Genomic DNA, 20,800 nt, shown 5'->3' with positions numbered 1-20,800 from the left:
AAATTTTTCAGCATTTGGTTTTATTATTTTTGATCGGTAGAATATGTGTATGTTTAAATTGTATTATGATGACTAATAATGCGAGACATGATGGTATTGTGATGATATCAATGTGCAGTTATCAATGTGCTGGTTTTGTGATGGTGTAAACATTCATTGTAAATAGAATGCAATGTGATTTCGTACTCGTTATAAATTTGGTTTGGATGTTTTTTGTTTGTAGTTGTTTTTATTTACATACATCTTAGACCACAGTGTTTTTGATTTTGTTAGATGAAGAAAAAAACCAAAGCCGCAATTCTTGCCTCAGTTGCATCTGTCCTCCTTGTGGGGGTTACATTGTTAAGGAAATTGCGATGTAAAAAAAATGGATTTCATTTTCCGTAAAATGTTTACCTCAACCAAACATAAAAATTGATTTTCCGTAAAACAACAAGCATTTTCCGTAAAATATTTAACCGAACCAAACACCAGAATTTAATTTCCGTAAAATGATTTCCGAGACAGCCAAACAACCTTATTGCATTTTCCTTTTCCGGAAAATAGCATTTCCGGAAAATGGTTATTTTCCGGAAAACGATTTACGCGAACCAAACGCAGCCAAAGTCAACAAAAGCTGGCAAAATAAAAAAAAGAGAAGACGCAGGCAGAAACGCAACGCAACTAACCATGCTATCCAAACCCTCACAAAGTATTTTGCTGATTAACGTGCAAGAAAGAGATCAGTCAATAGTTTTCGGTTTATATATCATGACTATTAATTCATTGGTTCTTCCAGTGAAAACACAAACATGATGAAATCTTAATCATCAAAATTCTACATCAACAGAGTTTGTATTTCATTGGTTCTTCCAGATGCTCACCAAATTTGAGAAAGGAAGAGAGAACATAATGAGGTACTCATCTTTGCCTTTCTAGCCCATGCCAAACTCTCAAATAACATTCTACATTTTCTACCCTAACACTTTTGGAAGATTTGATCGGATTAAATGGGCGTGCCCAAAGAGAGGGAGATCTTGTGATAATTTTCATGTCTTGAGCAACCAAAGTTGTCAGCTACTGACAAATTTGAAGATAAATAAAAGGCATTTCATCCGTCTATGACCTTTGAATTTGAAGAAACCTAAATGATAAGAAGTGATTAGGAAGTTCAACCAATCTTTTTATCCCCAATCAGATCATGGGAAAAGTCCTGAATTATGCCTATCAAACACCAAGGTAGGTTTTTAGCATTCAAGTTCACATCCATTCAAAATTGATTCAAAACTGGACCGAAGCATCTTTTTGGTTTGCCAAACATCACTCTAAATGATACAGAATATCTAAGAAACTAATTATAAAGATCTGGTCAGCCATTACTATCTGCAACATCAGCACTAAATAAATGCTTTATGATCCTCACCAAGTCCTCCTAGGGAAACAAGACTAAAACCAGAGAGAGAGAGAGAGAACATATTACAAAACAACTAAAATACTTTATAATCTTTTTCCCATGCATATAAACAAGGGAAAAGAAAAACATGATACACCAAAATTAAATACATCATAATCCTCTTAAAAAAGATCAACCAACACCACCATGTACATGGCATGGTAAAACATTACTCTTATCACCACGATGCCAAATGAAGGTCACAGATAGGATTACCAAAGAAATCTGAAGTGAAAATTTTTGTATTAGAATTGACATGAAACTAAAAGATATACACCATTATCCATCTACAAATCAACTAACAAAGAAACTTTTTGAACTGCTTAAATTGGTTCCTTTAATTGCACCTTTTCTCTTGGTACCTGAAATATTGAAACATGAAAAACAGATACCCACATAGATTCCCTCCCATTAGACAGAACCATCTTGATCACATTAAATTATTGATAAGTGATATTCGGTATTCCCTCAAATAGTTAATGCGCAACGGATCAAAAAGTGATAAATGATCCATAGTAACAGCATTTGATAATACAATTTAGCATGATTATATGAAGAAAATGTTGATAAAATTGTTCATTTACAAGGATCGATTACATTGTCCATCATCTAAACAAGCAATGAGAAAAAGTTAAGAGTTGTTCAAATGCAATGAAAAACACAATAAGCAGAAATCCTAATTATGAACCGTGTGTTTGGTTACAAATTCTATATATTTTGATGGTAATCTTGTCAGTATAAGTCCCACATTGAGTACTGATAAGAAGAATGAATAGTTAATATAACATAATTCAGCTCAAACCCAATAAGCCTTTTGGGTTAAATGTATATCTACATGTTAGAGCACTGACGTCAATGGTGCCAAATTCACATATTTTTGCCCACTAATCTATAAATGTGTAGCAAATAATCAAAATGCTATGTCTACAACATTTTTACAACAATTTTACAACAAATCCTAAGTGGCAGGTTGTTACTGGTTATTATTGTTGGGGCAAAAAAGTAATCTTACTATTAGTTTCAAATTTGAACCAATAATAACTAACCACCTATGATTTGTTGTAAAAATGTTGTAAAATTGTTGTAGACGTAGCATCTCAAATGTGTGGTTTGTTCAAAGTAGGATTTTTTTTTTTTTTTTTTTTTTTTATAAAATAACGTAAAAACTCTTTATTAAAGAATATCCAACCAAGTAATGATCAAGAAGAACAGGAAGAACAATGAAGTGCATGAAGGTAAAATAAGCTTCATTCAAGGAGAGTAATGGATTTTTTCATCATTTTTGCTTGATAATATGAAAGAAAGAAAAATCACACCAACCCCACTAGTCAGTGGTACGGTTTAGCTAAACCCTATTGCCAATATTCATTCAAAGGTGGGTAATTTCTTCAAAAGCTGGGTGATTTACTTGGGTTTGGTGGGCAGTTTGCTGTGATTTGTGGTTTATAGAATGGTAAAGAGAGAGCGATATGATTTGAAAAATAATAAATAATTGATAAATAATATTTTAATAAAATATAGTGTAAAATAGACTGATGTGGTGTTTTGAAAAGTGAGTTGTATAAAGAAATAAATAAATAGAAGTTCTCATGCTAAAATAATAGAAATTTTTGCACAGTGATACAAATGCTCTTATATTAATATTCAATTGGAGTTTCCCCAAGGTGTTATCTTCCCAACAAGTGGCATCTGAGTTCACGTGGTTTGAGCAAAGGTGCAAAGTGATTTAAGGTCCCTACCTAGGGGACAAGTAAGCCTAAAGGCCCCACACAAAAGATCAGGAAAAAGGCCTAACAAATGAGTGTTGCTAAAGGTACTAATAATGGGTGATCCAAGGTTCCCATGACATGACGGTGCGGGTTCCCTGATGAGAATGTAGGTTGACCTGGTTCTCATAATGGTGTACAGAGGCCCATGGATGATGTTGATGAAAAAACCCATAAGGCAAGGAAGAGAGATTAGACTTGTTCATGGCCCACAGAGAGGTAAAGACTCAATGTGAGGAAGATTTTGGTATACACTGTGAGTGAAATCTCACATTGAATAATGATGAGAAGAATGAGTGTTAATTAACATATTGGTTCAAACTATTGAATTAGGCTTTTGGGTTAAGTGTGTCTCTATATGTTATATTACCTAAATTGGAGTCTCCCACAGGTGTTATCTCCCCAACAAATCTATAAATCACTAAACATTGAATATCAAGATTCCCTTAACTTTGGTTCAGATAGAAATTCCAAATCTACATGGAAGAAATTTATTTGATATGGATAAAAAAATTTATGAATGGCATATAAAATTGTAAAGGACCCCTTTGTGATTGGTTCTATCCCTCTCTTCTATATGATAAGTTTGTCCATCAATCTAAAGATAAGAATAAACATCCAACAATCCAACAATAATTATATTTACCAAATTCTCTAAAGTTTTACACCATCTATAGACATATCACGAAAAGAGAAAGAGGGATCCATACCTTCAACATCCAATCATGTCCATACTGCCAAGTAACCTGTGAAGAGCACATCAGGTTGTTTACAGGAGTGTCCATTTCCATGTTGCTGCATCCTATAAATGCAGAGAGGTAAGCACTATGATTAGGACTCCAAAAGCTAGCATTAACACTTATTCCTTCAGCACTCCTTTGTTTCTATGTATCTCAATAGCCCAAAGAGGTTGGCAAAGAATACAGTGAAGTGATTGCCTGGTCTATGCTTATAAACTCTTTCCAGCCAAGTAGCAACACAATTATGACTTGACTTTGACTCAATTACCTTCCAATGGTGAGTGGGATCTTAAACACATGCACAAGCTAAGTTATAGGAATAAATAGACAATCCAGGCATCCCCTTCTATAGCACATAAAGGGCAAGGAAGATCAGTGATGAGATTCCTATTTGCTACTCCCTTCTCACTGGAAGACCATCATTTAGCAGTTTCCAAAGGAAAGTAAAGACTTCGAAAAGGAGTTCAAGCTTCACAGGTCAGCCCACATCTGAGAGTCAGGTCACCAAGTTCTGCTCCCATCTTGAGAATTAACAATGGAGAAGCTAGGCTCTCTTGACTTATAGAGACTTGGCTGATCATGGGCCAAATCAGTTTATCTCATTCCAAATCAGTACTAAAATTGTCTTGTTTTCCAATGGCAACAACATGACTCGAAATTACTTTGAGAATTTAATTTAAGCTTAAGAGAATGGTCTATAGATGCAAAAGAGGATCCATAGAATAGAAGGATCATTTTCAAGCACAAAACTTAAGGGATAAAGATGCTTTACCACTAGGACATGTTATCAAACAATATGAGTTGTGGCCTTGCCCATCCTCACTAATTAAAATATTAATTAACAACAAAGGAAACAAGCAAATAAAAACATGTTCTTAATAACTCCTCAACCAATCAATGTGAATAATATTCTTCAATATGAATATATGAAGAAGGGAGCCCCACTCCTAAGGTAGGTCCTGCAGAAGAAAAGGCTTTTGAGGCCATAGTTTATTGCAAATTTAATTTCATTTCTCTTCGTAACCAACTCAATGCATTCCTGTCCATTTCATTTATCTTCAATAAATTTATGAACAAATAAAGTAAATATAGTTGCTAACCCATACAATGCACAGAAAAGTTTAACATGATATAGCTCTTAAAACTTTTGTATTTTTTGTTTAAATATGAAATTTGATAATTATTAATTGACATTTATTTATTATGATTGTGTTTGTGTATGGAACTACCATTTATTGAAAATATAATGTAATAAAATTTTAATAGATGGTTTATATTTACCTTATAATAAAAATTCAAAAAAAAAAAAAACACANCAAAGTAGGATTTTTTTTTTTTTTTTAAAATAACGTAAAAACTCTTTATTAAAGAATATCCAACCAAGTAATGATCAAGAAGAACAGGAAGGGACAATGAAGTGCATGAAGGTAAAAATAAGCTTCATTCAAGGGAGAATTGGATTTTTTTCATCAATAATAACCATTTTGCTTGATAATATGAAAGAAAGAAAAAATCACACCAACCCCACTAGTCAGTGGTACGGTTTAGCTAAACTCTATTGCCAATATTCATTCAAAGGTGAGTAATTTGCTTCAAAAGCTAGGTGATTTACTTGGGTTTGGTGGGCAGTTTGCTGTGATTTGTGGTTTATAGAATGGTAAAGAGAGAGCGATATGATTTGGAAAAATAATAAATAATTGATAAATAATATTTTAATAAAATATAGTGTAAAATAGACTGATGTGGGGTATTTTGAAAAGTAGTTGTATAAAGTAAATAAATAAATAAATAAGTAGATTCTTATGCTAAAATAAATAGAAATTTTTGCACAAGTTGATACAAATGCTCTTATATTAATTACTCAATTGGAGTTTCCCCAAGGTGTTATCTTCCCAACAAGTGGCATCTGAGTTCACGGTGGTTTGCAACGAAGGTGACAAGGTGATTTAAGGTCCCTACCTAGTTGGGACAAGGTAAGCCTAAAGGGCCCACACAAAAGATCATGGAAAAAGGCCTAACAAATGAGTGTTGCTGAAGGTACTAAATAATGGTGTAGTCCAAGGTTCCCATGAACATGAACGTGCGGGGTTCCCTTGGATGAGCATGTAGTGTTGACGCGTGGTTCTCATAGATGGTGTACAAGAGGCCCATGGATGATATGTTGATGAAAAAAAAAACCCATAAGGCAAGGTAGAGAGATTAGAACTTGTTCATGGCCCACAGAGAAGTAAAGACTCATAAGTGAGGGGGAGATTATTGGTATACACGTGTGAGTGAAATCTCACATTGAATAATGATGAGAAGAATGAGTGGTTAATGTAACATAGTTGAGTTCAAACCTATTGGAATTAGGCGTTTTGGGTTAAGTGTGTCTCTATATGTTATATTAACTAAATTGGAGTCTCCCCATGGTGTTATCTCCCCAACAAATCTATATATCACTAAACATTGAATATCAAGATTCCCTTAACTTTGGTTCTAGATAGAAATTCCAAATCTACATGGAAGAAATTATATTTGACTATGGATAAAAAAATTTATGAATGGCAGTATAAAATTGTAAAGGACCCCTTTGTGATTGGTTCTATCCCGCTCTCTTCTATATGATAAGTTTGTCCATCAATCTTAAAGATAAGAATAAACATCCGACAATGTCCAACAATAATTATATTTACCAAATTCTCTACAGGTTTTACACCATCATATAGACATATCACGTAAAGAGAAAGAAGGATCCATACCTTCAACATCCGATCATGTGCCATACTGCCAAGTAACCTGCTGAAGAGCACATCAGGTTGTTTAACAGGAGTGTCCATTTCCCATGTGTTTGCTGCATCCCTATAAATTGCAGAGAGGTAAGCACTATGACTTAGGACTTCAAAAGCTAGCATTAACACTTATTCCTTCACGCACTACTTTGTTTCTATGTATTCGAATAGCCCATAGAGTGTTGGCAAAGAATACAGTGAAGTGATTGCACTAGTCCTATGCTTATAAACTCTTTCCAGCCAAGTAGCAATGCAATTATGACTTGACTTTGACTCAATTACCTTCCAATGGTGAGTGGGATCTTAAACACATGCACAAGCTAAGTTATAGGCAATAAATAGACGATCCAGGCATCCCCCTTCTATAGCACATAAAGGGCAAGGAGAATCAGTGATGAGATTCCTATTTGCTAACTCCCTTCTCACTGGAAGACCATCATTTAGCAGTTTCCAAATGAAAGTAAAGACTTCGAAAAGGAGTTCAAGCTTCCACAGGTCAGCCCACATCTGAGAGTCAGGTCACCAAGTTCTGTCAGCCCACATCTGAGAATTAACTATGGAGAAGCTAGGCTCTCTTGACTATATAGAGACTTGGCTGATCATGGGCCAAATCAGTTTATCTGCATTTCCAAATCAGTAACTAAAATTGTCTTGTTTTCCAATGGCAACAACATGACTCGAAACTACTTTGAGAATTTAATTTAAGCTTTAGAGAATGGTCTATCAGATGCAAATAGAGGATCCTATAGAATAGAATGATCATTTTCAAGCACAAAAACTTAAGGGATAAAGATGCTTTACCACTAGGCACAATTGTTATCTGAACAATAATGAAGTTGTGGCCTTGCCCATCCTCACTAATTAAACTATTTTAATTAACAACAAAGGAAACAAGCAAATAAAAACATGTTCTTAATAACTCCTCAACCAATCAATTGTGAATAATATTCTTCAAATATGAATAATATGAAGAAGGGAGCCCCACTCTCAAGGTAGGTCCTGCAGAAGAAAAGGCTTTTGAGGCCATAGTTTATTGCAAATTTAACTTTCATTTCTCTTCGTAACCAACTCAATGCATTCCTGTCCAATTATCATTTATCTTCCAATAAATTTATGAACAAATAAAGTTAATATTGGTTGCTAACCCATGCAATCCATAGAAAAGTTTAACATGATATGACTTGTGGGGCCCGTGAGCCTGATAGCCTCGGCCCATCGGGTAGCAGGCCCAAGGCCCATGCCGAGGAACATTGACTATTCAAGGCTAAATTGGGGAAAGCTTCTTTTCCCAATCCACGCCGAGAACCTCCTCATCCTCGGCCTGACAAGGGTGATTTTCGGGAAAGACCAGACCCAAAGTAAGCTGTCACCCTTGCATTTAATGCATTCACCTAACCCCCCTGGCCGCATTAATGGGGATATAACCCCTTAGCAGGGCAACGTTGATCAGAGTGAACCACTCGAGTACTGATAAGGCCTCTGATGGGACGGACGGCCAGAAGAAAAGCAAATGAATGATCAACAGATGGAATAAGGAAATAGGAAGATGAAGACTATATAAGGAAAACAAGTAAAGTAAAAAAGGGGGGGGGGGAAAAGAGAAGCAAAAGGCCTCCTCGGCCCATGGCCGAGGAGCATCCTTCCAGTTGTAAAGAAACTCTAAGTATCTTTTATAAATGAGAGTTCATGCTTGATGAACGATGGCCAGCGCCTAAACCTTTAACCCACTCTCTATAAATTTATTGTTTGGGCTTGTTGGGCTGAAAACCCATCCAAACTCAGGGTCGATCCAAACTGAGTCCCTACAATTGGCGCCGTCTGTGGGAAGGATTAGGGTGCTGGCCGGCGCACCAGGCGAGTGTTCTAAGTATTCGTTTTACAGTAGGTTGAAAAAAAAAATAGAAGATTTGACAGTGAAAAAAAAATCTTGATATTGTTATTTCATAAATAGAAAGAGTACAAATTACAATCAGAGGCTCAGGCAGGCATGTTTTACAAACAAATTTACAAGTTAATCCTACCAGCTATTTCTACAATCAGAGGCCCAGGTGGAGCCGCCCTAAGAGAAAACTAGCCGGTGGGAAGTGTCAAGCCGTCCCTTTATTGGTATAAAGAGAATGGGAGGCTTGACAAAAGGCAGAGAAGGGGGAGGGCCATCATGTTTCCAGGCCCCCGACAACTCCCTTCTTGGCCAGGCGGAGCTGGAACAAAGAGAGGAGCAGATGCAGGGGCTCCAGGATACCTTCCCCATGATGTTCCCTTGATTCTCTCCAATCCTCACGAGTGTTGGCCGTTGGAGACGGCAACACTCGAGCACCGCCCATGAGGTGAATTCGCACGTCTTCTTCGTCGGGGGTGCGCTCCGAGGAAAGACGTTAGGTACTCTAACAACATCCCTCCGGGCCATCTTGTAGGGCGCCATCGGGGTTACGCCTAGATTCTGCCGCACCGAAAGCCCAGTGGGGGCTGCGGCCATACCGGCTTTTGCCAGTTCCAGTCACAATTCCGGCGGGGTTGTTAAAAGGGCTTGGGAAGTTGGAAGAATGTGTACTTTTTTTTTTTTTTTTTTTTTTTTTCTGTTTGTGTTGAAGGGTCCATGGGTTGTGGAGAAACCATCTTGCCACCTTTTATAGGGGGTGGGGGTTGGTGAGAATTAATTCATGCAGAGTTCGAAAAGAGAATTATCAGCTGTGCTAATAATGAAGCTACCAATTTCCAAGGAGGCCATAGACCGTTGGACTCGTGTTAATTTATGAGGACATTAATGAAGGCGCGTTTCGCGCACCGAAGCGTCAAGCGCGGAACACGAATAAACAAAGGGCGCTTCATAAATGAAAAAGATGGGCCCTCGAGCTGGAGGCGACGTCAACGCCACGTGTAAAGATCATAATCCGACCCAAGGAGGAATCATCTCCAGTAAAGCGATCCGAGGACAAACCTTTACTTACAGAAAAGTAGAAGTGGTAGACAGAACCAAGGTATTGTATGGTCCTCGGACCCAAGCCTATGGTAAAACTATACACACCATTATACCTGGGTACTAGACAGAACCAAGGTATTGCATGGTCCTCGGACCCAAACCTATGGAAAACTAGATACTCACAGAAAAATAGAAGTGGTAGACAGAACCAAGGTATTTTATGGTCCTCAGACCCAAGCCTATGGTAAAACTATACACACCATTATACCTGGGTACTAGACAAAACCAAGGTATTACATACACACACACAAATATATATATATATATATATATATATATATATATGTATTAAAATAATGATGTATAAAATTATAAGAACTCAAAATCTTATGTAACACTATTATGAGATCAACTAAAAGTCAAACGTCTTCAGTTTTATATATATTATAGATAGATTACAAATTATTCAGTAAATCAATAAAAGCAAAGAAACATATATAAAAATTAACAATATAAAAATTTAAAACCCACAAGAAAAGCAGAAGTAATCAATGAAAAATACTTTTGTAGAAATTAACAATAAAACCTTAACATTTGGCTCAATGAGTAACATAGGTTTGAAACATCTAAGCAAACTGATTCAATATCCTAAATAAGCATTTCACTAAACAGCTTGTGTGCATGACTTGAATTTTAATTTCAAACAATCAAATAGCATACTCATTATTTGGTAAAATTGAAGTTTAGAAAATCTTATAAGAAGAAATTATGTTCCAGAAGCAGACAAATCAATTCGATAAAAGACAAATATGATAATAAATTAAAATGAAATTGCAAGGTGAAAAGGGATCTTTGGCTTACCAATTACTTCAATAGCAACAAGACGCCATCTGCATTATAATAAAGAAAATAAATAATTTTTTTATAAATAATAATTACAAAGTCCAGCAGCTTGATTTTGTTTTTTTTATTTATTTTTTGATAAATTATTATTTACTTGAACCACAACAAATACTTGAGAAACAATCATATGAATGAGCCATTAAATTTAGAGAAAGAGAGTGACAAAAGCAACCAGAGATGTAACTAAAGGAGGAATACCTTGGCATCAAGGTTTTTTTTCAGATGGAAGTATATTTATTTGAAGTTCAATCAAGATGTTCTTGTCTTCTTTGATGGTGGATATAAATTGATGTCAGAATCATCATTGACAAAGGTATGGGCCATTTGTGGTATGCTATTTGTGGTATCCATTGGAAGCCCTACATCATGAGCCGGAGCCGTCAAAAGGGTTGGACGAGAGCTCCGTCTCTAGAGTTTGGAGCTCCGTTTCCAGAGTCAAAATTGGATTCGTAGCCATCCAAAGCGGGAGAGGTAGGGTTTTTGGTGATGTATGCCATGTGTTGGTCAACAGTTTCTTCTTCGTCTTTGGAGTCGGAGTTATAAACCTCTGGAATCTCCTCTTTTGTTGTGAACCCCACAACATATGCATCCTACATGGACCCCCACCCACTTTAAGTATTTCAAGAATATTTGCTTTGGGAATTTTTTCATATTTATTTATTGCAGTTTTCCATTCATCTTTTGTTCTTCCACACAAATCAGAACCTATGATTGTTAGAGCTAGTGGAAGGCCTTTGGTATAGACCATAACTTCGTATGCAAGTTCTAAATAATCTTGAGGGGGTTTGCTTTTATGGAAGGCATGTTGACTAAAGAGTTCAAGAGCTTCATGTGAGCCTAATTCCTTGACCATGTAAGTTTTGCAACCTAGGAAGAGTAGCTAGCACGTGTTCATCTCTTGTTGTTATAATGACTCTACTTCCTGTAGAAAACCAATCACATTCTCCAAGTAAATCTTCTATTTGTTTTGAATTATCCACGTCATCAAGGATTAAAAGAACTCTCTTATTGCAAAGACTTTCCTTTATCACATTAATTCCCCTGGATACATTATCCACCTTCACACAACTGGCCCATAAGATCATAGAAAGAATTTTCTCTTGTAGCTGGATTGTGCCATCAATTGTTCTTGAATTTTCTCTAACATTCTCTAGAAAGCAGCTTCCTTCAAAACTGTCAACAATTCTATTATAAACAGCTTTTGCAATTGTAGTCTTTCCTATTCCCCCAAGACCATGAATCGCTACAATTCGAACATCATTTGACTAAATATCTAAAAGTAACTCTATCTCCTTGGCATGAGAATTTACTCCAATAGGGCATTTAGCAACATAGAACCACGTGCCTTTGAATTTGGTATATGATATCTCTTCAATAACATCTTGAATGAATCTAGATTTAGAATCACTGCAAATCACAAAGCATAATAGACAATAAATGAGTTGGACTAGTTGGGAATAATAATGTGTAAATAAACTAAATTCAAGATGTCTAATTTTGTGCAATACAACCTACACATTTTTTTTTTTTTTTTTGGTTTTTTGGAGAAGGAATACAACCTACACTTGAATAAGTATTAATATTAATTAAAGTAAATGACATATTACTCAAGGATATGAGAAGTATCATTAATTTAGTACAGTTTTTTGCTAGGAAATCAGATTTAGCCTTTCCATACTTGACCAAAATTATCAAGAAATTTTGGAAAAACTTTCAAAAGAATAGGTGGCAGAAATTCTAAAAAAATTTCTAGTCCAATCATTAACCTTAATTTGTAACCTAACTACCAAGATATTATTAAAATAGAATAATTTCGTAATTTGTTATGTAGCTAGTGGTTATGACAAACTATTAAAATTATAAAAACCAAGAAAGCATGAGACTAATTAAGAGATACTAAATAGCCGTTGTAATGCGGTCCAGCCAAACTAGCCGCTTCTGTTAGAGCTGCCCTCCAACTTTGCACCTTATTCTTGAATTTATCTTCAAATTTAGTCAACGCCGCCCCAAAATTTCCCCTTTGATTACGTACTTCTGATGGATCAACTTTATAAAAAAGCGGTAGAACCAATTGGCCATTTGTCCTACACTGCATAATCATGACAAGTTCATCCAAGCACCAGCGGGACTCCGCATAGTATTCAGAGAACACAACGACCGAAATCATTGACCTTTCAATGGTTTTGAGAAGCTCCTCTGAAATTTCTTCTCCCTTCGGAAGATCATTGTCGATGAAGGTGTAAATTCCATTATCACACAAAGCCTTATATAAATGGCCCGTAAAACTGTTGCGGGTATATCCACCTCTAAAGCTCAAAAAGGCGTCATAGCTCCATCGGAGAGTGGAAGAAGAAGAGGAGCCTCCTCCATCGTTCAGGTCAGCCATTAAGATCTATGAGACATAAGATTAAGAAATAAAAATTATAAAATAAAAAAATGTTTGAGAGAGAGAGAGAGAGAGAGTCAACACATGGAAAAACTGAACTTTACCTTTTTGACAGTAGCTTCACGGATCCGAGGAGTGAGTCTATTACAGTAGAAGCCTCGGTTTGGTGAGAGCTCAGAATTTACTCCAACAGGGCATCTAGCAACATATAACCGTGTGCCATTTAATTTGATATCTGATATCGTTTCAATAAGTTGTTGGATGAATTTAAATTCAAAACTGCAAATCACAGAGCATAATAGACAATAAATGAGTTGGACTAGTTGGAAATAATAACGTGTAAATAAACTAAATTCAAGATGTCTAATTTTGTGCAATACAACCTACACTTGAATAAGTATTAATTAAAGTAAATGACATTACTCAAGGATATGAGAAGTATCATCAATATAGTACTTTTTTTTTGCTAGGAAATCAGATTTAGCCTTTCCATACTTGACCAAAATAATCAAGAAATTTTTGAAAAACTTTCAAAAGAATAGGTGGCAGAAACTCTAAAATTTTTCTATTCCAATCATTAACCTCAATTTGTAACCTAACTACCAAGATATTATTAAAATAGAATAATTTCGTAATTTGTTATGTAGCTAGTGGTTATGAATTAAAATTATAAAAACCACGAAAGCATGAGACTAATTAAGAGATACTAACCCATTCCAGTAAGGCCATCCAGACAAATTAGCAGCTAATGTTAGAGCTGTCCTCCAACTTTGCACCTTATTCTTGAATTTATCTTCAAGTTTAGTCAACGCCGCCCCAAAATTTCCCCTTTGAATACGTACTTCTAATGGATAAACTTTATAAAAAAGCGGTAGAACCAATTGGCCATTTGTCCTACACTGCATAATCTTGACAAGTTCATCCAAGCACCAGGAGGACTCCGCATAGTTTTCAGAGAACACAACGACTGAAATCATTGACCTTTCAATGGTTTTGACAATTTCTTCTCCCTTCGGAAGATCATTGTCGATGAAGGTGTAAATGCCATTATCACACAAAGCCTTATATAAATGGCTTATAAAACCGTTGCCGGTATCTTCGCCTCTAAAGTTCAAAAAGACGTCATAGCTCCATCGGTGAGTGGAAGAAGAAGAAGAGGAGCCTCCTCCATCGGCCAGTTCAGCCATTAAGATCTATAAGGCATAAGATTAAGAAATAAAAATTAACGAAAAAAAATTTTGAGAGAGAGAGAGAGAGAGAGTCAACGCATGGAAAAACCGAAGTTTACCTTTTTGACAGTAGCTCCACGGATTCGAGAAGTGAGTCTATTGCAGTAGAAGTAGAAGCCTCGGTTCGGTGAGAGCTCAGAATTAATTGAAATGAAATAAAATGATCAGTGCGTTTGATTGGGAAAATAACAAAAAAAGATTGAATTTAATCAGAGAAGAGAAAAAGGGATCAGATCAGCACATCAGAAAATGTGTTCGAATGGAATTCAGATCGTATTGAAAATTTGGAGTTTTAAAGTGAGAGAGAGACAGTAAAACGCGGCTTCTGCTTTTTTACGAAGGTTCTGTGAAGGCGCAGGGGATTGACTAGAAGGATCAATTATCCCTTTCTTCTTCTTCTTTTTCTTTTTCTTTTCTATAAAGAGTTGTGGTTGTGCCATGTAAAGGGGCCCATACGAAGACATCCATTTACTAGTCATAACTCACTGCATAGCTAAGTTGTGCCACACTAGGGATAGCTCTTTTATAAATAAATAAACAGCTTTCCTTTTCTGACAATGATACTCGCACAAATCGTTTTTTTACATCAACTTTCATGCTTTAAATGTTAGAGTTTTTTTTTTTTTTTTTGCTTTTTAAAATGTGGACAATTTTAAATTAATTTTGAATATTTATGTAAAATAGCAGAATCAAATAAGTGTAAGATGATATTTTCTTTTCTTTTTTTTAATTTTCTAGTTAATTGTGATGTATCTATTAATTTACTTCCTAATTAATTAAAAAAGTTTAGAGTATGTTTGGTAACTGTTTTTTCCTCAGTTTTTTGTTTTCAAAAATAGTTTTTTATTTCTTAAGACAAAAAACTTGTTTGATAACCTATTTTAGGCAAAAATCAAAAACTATTTTCAATTTTCATATTGCGAAGGAAATTGAAAACTGGTCTTGAGTTTTTAAGTTTTCAGAAGCTTTAGAAAACACGGAACCTGGTCCTCCGCATTACACGCTTTAATGAGCCAGCACAATGGTTCGAACCACGTGAATAACAGAACATTTTTCTTTCTAATATATTTTTCACTCTTTCCCGCGCTTGCAATTTCGTCTCTCAATTTTTAGCGCCTTCCTCTCCATCCCACGTATTAGAAAGTAGAAACCCTTATATCTACTTCAGTACTTCCTCTGTCTACCTCTGCGCCTCCACTTCCTCACAAAGGCACAATTGAAAACTTTGATTGAGAGAACCACTTGTAAGGTAAGTGATTGGTCTTCACCAGATTCTCCTTCATGATTTCCTTTTGTTCTTCATTGGATTATACCATTCTTTATCTCGTTTTTTTCTTAGTCTCCTTTTCTAATTCTATATATATATATATATATATATTTTGTGTGTGATTGAGCAGTTCTGTGCAACTTTCAAAGTTTTTGAAGAGCTTCATAATTTTGGGGAAGTATTTCATAATTTTAAGGACCCAATCACTCAAAGGTACGGTAGTCTCCCCCTGCAACAAACCTCGGCTTGACTGGACTGTGTTATTGTCTATTAATGGATGGTAGTCTCTCCCCCTGTTCTGGTAGTGGCTGAACAGGGTATACACTTATACGGTGCTCTGTTGATAGCTGAAAAGGAATAAACTTTTGGGTTCTGTTTCTGGAGTATTGGAGGGTTGGTCTAGTTGTGGCGGAAGGTTGTTGCTGTTTTGTGTCTGTAATTGCTGTTGTTGTTGGTTGTTGTTGAGAATGCTTTTTTTTTTTTCTTTGAGACCGAAGATAGAATATATATTATTGATTGAAAAAGTGTTACATGAAGAGTACAAACAGGTTACACATAAAGATTACACCTAACCGAGTTTACACTGTGGCCCTTGTGCAGAAATCAAAGCAATTAACAATCATGAAATAGCTCAATTATTATAAGGAAAAGCAATTGAGTGTGCCTTATGTTCATACTTTCATTGTCAATAGATGCCGATTGATAGTATTATTGTTTGGACCTTTAGTTTAAATAAAACCCCATTAACCAAAGAAAACAACTACCAAACAAATTTTCTGAATTTTGTTTTTGAAAAATGTGTTTTTCAAAACAACTAACCAAATGTGTTTTTCATTTTGGAAACAGAAAAAAATTGTTTTTTTCTTTTTCCCTTGAAAACTAGAAAATGAAAATAGAACATGAAAACAGTTACCAAACATGCCCTTAATTTTTTGCCTCCTTATCAAGTTTGATTGTGTTGTTTTACTTCCCTTATAGTTGCTAACCACTGCGACGCACGAAAAAACTATTAAACGTAAAATTCAAAAAATAATAACGTGAACTTTTACAACATAAGGTATCAAAGAGATTATACATCTAATTTTTTGATAATTTTGGTGGTCATTGCCTACTCGAAATATTAAAGTCACCGCATTAAAGTAAAAAAATTCAAATTTAACAATTATTAACAAATTAAGAGAAATTAACAATTATTAAAAAAATTTGCTATAGATGGTAGTTGTAACAGAATTCATTCAATGTGTTATAATCGTTTACATCACCTCAATGCGTTATAATCATTTACATCACCTCATAACATTGCTTCATAATCCATGTATGCACACCTCATAATAATATAAACAACCTTGTATAATCGAGAAAGACCAAAAAAAGATTGAATTTAATTAGAGAAGAGAAAGAGGGATCAGATTAGCATATTAGAAAATGTGTTCGAATGGAATTCAAATCATATTGGATATTTGGAGTTTTATACACTCATATTAATTATTAATTTATAATTTTCAAGGATAAAAGAGTAAAATAATTTCTTTTAATTTCTTTTCTATTCTCTTCCCCTTTACACCTAAATACATATGTTTTTCTTTAAAAAAAAAATACATATGTGAAATTCGATAAATAAATAAAACATATATGTAAAAGGCCATAAGTCTTATAGCATAGTGGTATTTATTGTTCTCCTTTGTAAAGAGAACCAAATTTTGAATCCCCTCTTCTCCACTTGTAACAATTTATCCAAAAATAATTTAAAAAAAACACATGTGAAAAAAGATTTTATTTTTCCTAACCTAGGACTTACTCTTTTTTTTCCCTCTTCTCCTTGCTTTGCTTTTGTAAAATTAAACATAAACCCTAAAAAGAATAATTATACATCAATAAAATGCCAAATATGATCGAGTCAGATTTAACTCAAGATGTATTGTATTTATCTTTTTCATGAATAAAAGTTACAGTCTTCTCATAATAAATAAATAAATAAATAATTTGACAGTACAAAACACTTTTGACCTAACCTGTGAGGATATTGTTCAATCGGGGATTCCTCAATAACCATGCCTTCTTCTCCCCAATCATTTATGTCTGTCATTCTTTTTTATGATTACAGAGGTAATATACACATATATAGTGGAAGATGAAGTGAGATTCATTGATATATGGACTCTAGAAAAATAAAATTTCAATGACGTTTCAACACTATCTAAAGATTGGTAAAAGGTAGAGAAAATTTTCGTGATTATGTTTGACATGCAAGTGCTAGATTCTTTTGTCAATCATTTCCATTTTTTTGCCTTACATGATTTACTTAGTAGAGTTGACCTAAGGGAAAATGGGCATCTATCCCTGATTTACAAGTTATGCGGTAAAATACCTTGTTTTGAAACTATTTAGCAAAAAGCCCCTGTTTTTTAAACTTGATTTTAACAAAATCAAGTTATTTATAAAACTTGATAATCTCAAAATCGAGTTATGTGAAAAACTCAATAATCTCAAAATCGAGTTATATGTGTATTTTTAAGTGGAACTCGACATTAGTAAGTTCGAGTTTCACTTAAATTTTGAAAAAAAATTTAGTGGCAAAATATGCATGGAACTCGACATTGCTAATGTTGAGTTCCACCTGTTACTCAACTTTGTTAAAATAGAATTTTTTTTTAAGAGCATTTTGTTAAATAATTTCAAAACATTGGCATTTTATTGCATAATTTGTAAATTAGGAACAAATATCCATTTTCCATTTGACCCGTTAAACAAGATGACTTATACTTAACCACATTAGGTGTACGTTTGGCTCCAAATTAAAAAACCAGTTTATTTTACTATTCAGCTTATTTTTGCTACTATTTATGGGCTTCACTGTACTTTTTGGTACTATTTATGAGTTTTACTGTACTATTTCAGCTAAATTTTAACTTTATCTACAGTACTTTGAGCAAAAAGTTTTCAGTTTCAGCAAAATAAGTAGATCCCAAACAGACTCTGGATAATCAATTGTGGCCTTGTAAATATTTGGGGATTCCCAAAGGTGGCGTCTGAGTCTTCTTACACTCTAATGGTATGTATAAATATAATTTTAAGCAAAATTTCAATTTGAGGTGATGCTTCCATCTCATCGCTTTCCAATAAGATTTATAAATAAATCCAATAGGAATCCAGATCATGAATTAAAGATGATAACTAACAAAAGAAAAAATAGGTAGAAAAAGGACCAAAACAAAGATTTTGAACACAAAAATAACACAAAATCTACATGTTGGTTTCAATTCTGCCTCTTGCCAAGTGTTAGGCCGACTCTTGGCCCAGGTCTAAGCAAGGTTTTCAGACCCGGACCGGACTGTACGGTCCAACCCGATTAGAAAAGTGGCTAAACCGTACGGTTCTATGAACTGTGGTCGGTTTTTGCGATTCACATAGTTTAATTTTTTTTAGATCTGGAACTCATTTGTAAGGAAAGAAAACAGAGAAGAAGAAAAAAAGGAAGAAGACGACGACAAAGCAGGGGTGGCGCCACGAAGCAGCTTATTCTTTGTCCGTCTCTGCTACTCTGTAATGACTTAATATCTCTCTTTTTTTGGCTGAACACTCTTCTTCTCTGTGCGTGTCTAGTCTCCACTACTCTGTAATGACTTAATATGTAAGAAATAGACTTTGCAGCAGAATTTAAATAATCGATTTTTTCCGGCATACCTCTCTTGGCCTAAACCGACAATCACCCAGGAACTTTGAGGTTGTTCTACGCTGTCCAGAGCCAGCCTCCACGCAGACCAGCTATCCAAACACGTTTTGAATTCCAGTTTGTGTAACCCACTAACCAAAAACGTTTCTCCGACGGTGTTGCACACTACTAGAGTGACACAAACATAACCCACAACTTACGAGCCTCACAACACTCAATAAACACTATGAGAAATGCAGAATTCGTCCACTGTTCAATGGGTACCATTCTTAGTGTTTATATACACACCACTTCATTAATATTGAGTGGGATAGTGGACTTAGTGGGGTAGTGTAACGGTCTAATACCATTACTCCTAGATGTTACAATCTGAGGCAAATAGAGGGACATGCTCACATTGGGTGACTGTCCATATTCTTTCAATTTCTAACATCTCCCACTCATCCACTGTGGGCATGACCTTATTATCCATCTCTCAATGTGTTTCTCAGTGCGTTCATACTGGCAAATAGATTGTGCGATCGCCGAGCACACTTAAAAAACATATTTGGGAGCACTATACTAAATCTTATACCAAGACCAGCATAGTAACATCCCTAAAGTGTCTCATTATGCCCTAGACATGCATTAACACATCGAATCAAGCATCTCTAACCCCTCTTGAGTTCAATACTCAGACTTATGCTTGATCCATCATAACTATCTAAATGTATTCACGATTATTTCGCTACCATAAGCGCTATAACCTGTCGACAGTGAGCACAAATATAAGGATGGGTTACAAAAATAGTCTTCCCTTTGCACTTATGTCTTTTAACTTTGGTCCAATCGCTTTCCCAGCAATGTCCCTTTAGACCGAATCCAACATGGCCATAGGTAACATGCCAAAGTAGCAGACATCAAAACCTCAGCTTCAAGACATAATCAAAAGTAACAAGGGCATAAGTAGGATCTTAATGAAAGATCCATGGGACTCACACGGTGAAGAAGCAGGGATTTATTCTCTCACCTCCGCTTTTGGTCAAGCAAGCACATGTAGTATGAAATACATGCTACGGTGGAGTTCTCTTAAGTAAGAGCGTATATCTTAACTCAATACACCGTACAAATCTTAGTCTAGTCACTACTCAAGCGCCTAACTCGAGTCCTTTATTCGCTTGCCATCTCAGGCATCAAATAAGGTCTCGCATCTGGCTAACCACAGGCTACATGGATCATGGGCTATCCATGTATGGTCTAATCAAGATAAATATATTATAGACCTCATCTTAGTCGCAACTAAGACGACATTTGTTTGTGTCAACTATCTATATATGCTACATAAGCATTGAATGACACAATGTCTCATCTCTGCTCACTACTCAAGTGCCAGAGGTGATCACTCGTGTGAGTGAGACGACCTAAGCTTGTCGACATACCTTTCATACCACAAAACTCATCATATGGTATGTGTGTGTATACATACATATTATTATTAACTGAATAACATCATATGTATTTAAAACAAAATATCCCAAAAGAGTACAATAAATGGTAACTAAAAACAACATATCATCATATTCTACCTAGCCCTAAACTCCTAACATGAGCTTGAAAGGCATCCCTTCCTATAGGCTTTGTAAGAGGATCAACAATCATGAGGCTTGTAGAAATGTGTTTTAGAACCACTTTATTATGAGCAATCATGTCTCGAATGTAGTGATATCGTATATC

At 35.2% G+C, this 20,800-nt stretch overlaps 1 protein-coding gene and 1 long non-coding RNA gene across 4 annotated transcripts; both read right to left on the bottom strand.

The window, feature by feature from the left end:
• Positions 1-1,358: 1,358 nt before the first annotated feature.
• On the bottom strand, positions 1,359-7,095 carry LOC136066312 (uncharacterized). Its single transcript, XR_010627751.1, has 3 exons — positions 6,992-7,095; positions 6,680-6,779; positions 1,359-1,794 (listed from the first exon to the last, which is right to left on the bottom strand). It is a non-coding gene; the product is annotated as an uncharacterized LOC136066312 (long non-coding RNA).
• A 4,378-nt stretch (positions 7,096-11,473) lies between these two features.
• Positions 11,474-14,620, bottom strand: LOC136061013 (disease resistance protein RPV1-like). Of its 3 annotated transcripts, XM_065770420.1 has the most exons (5): positions 14,207-14,618; positions 13,630-14,111; positions 13,023-13,197; positions 12,499-12,924; positions 11,474-11,939 (listed from the first exon to the last, which is right to left on the bottom strand). In XM_065770420.1, the coding sequence occupies exons 2-5, from the start codon at positions 14,103-14,105 to the stop codon at positions 11,937-11,939; spliced, it is 1,080 nt and encodes a 359-aa protein (XP_065626492.1). In that variant the 5' UTR covers positions 14,106-14,111; positions 14,207-14,618; the 3' UTR covers positions 11,474-11,936. The 3 variants fall into 3 exon arrangements, with proteins under 3 accessions (XP_065626492.1, XP_065626493.1, XP_065626491.1); XM_065770421.1 differs by having other exon boundaries at positions 11,474-12,924; positions 13,023-13,116; positions 14,207-14,620; XM_065770419.1 differs by having other exon boundaries at positions 11,474-12,924; positions 14,207-14,617.
• Positions 14,621-20,800: the final 6,180 nt, after the last annotated feature.

Source organism: Quercus suber, unplaced genomic scaffold (assembly GCF_002906115.3).
Source record: "Quercus suber isolate HL8 unplaced genomic scaffold, Cork oak 2.0 scaffold_31, whole genome shotgun sequence".
NCBI lineage: Eukaryota > Viridiplantae > Streptophyta > Magnoliopsida > Fagales > Fagaceae > Quercus > Quercus suber.
Note: the sequence above shows the minus strand (reverse complement) of the source record. Positions and strands in the feature narration are given on the sequence as shown.

Coding starts and splice junctions, on each gene's coding strand:
- LOC136061013 (XM_065770419.1), bottom strand. CDS start 14,105: ATGGCTGAACTGGCCGATGGAGGAGGCTCCTCTTCTTCTTCTTCCACT. Junction 13,198..13,629: donor GGATGGCCTTACTGGAATGG/GTTAGTATCTCT, acceptor TGTGATTTGCAG/TTTTGAATTTAAATTCATCC. Junction 12,925..13,022: donor GTGAAGCTACTGTCAAAAAG/GTAAAGTTCAGT, acceptor TATGTCTCATAG/ATCTTAATGGCTGACCTGAA.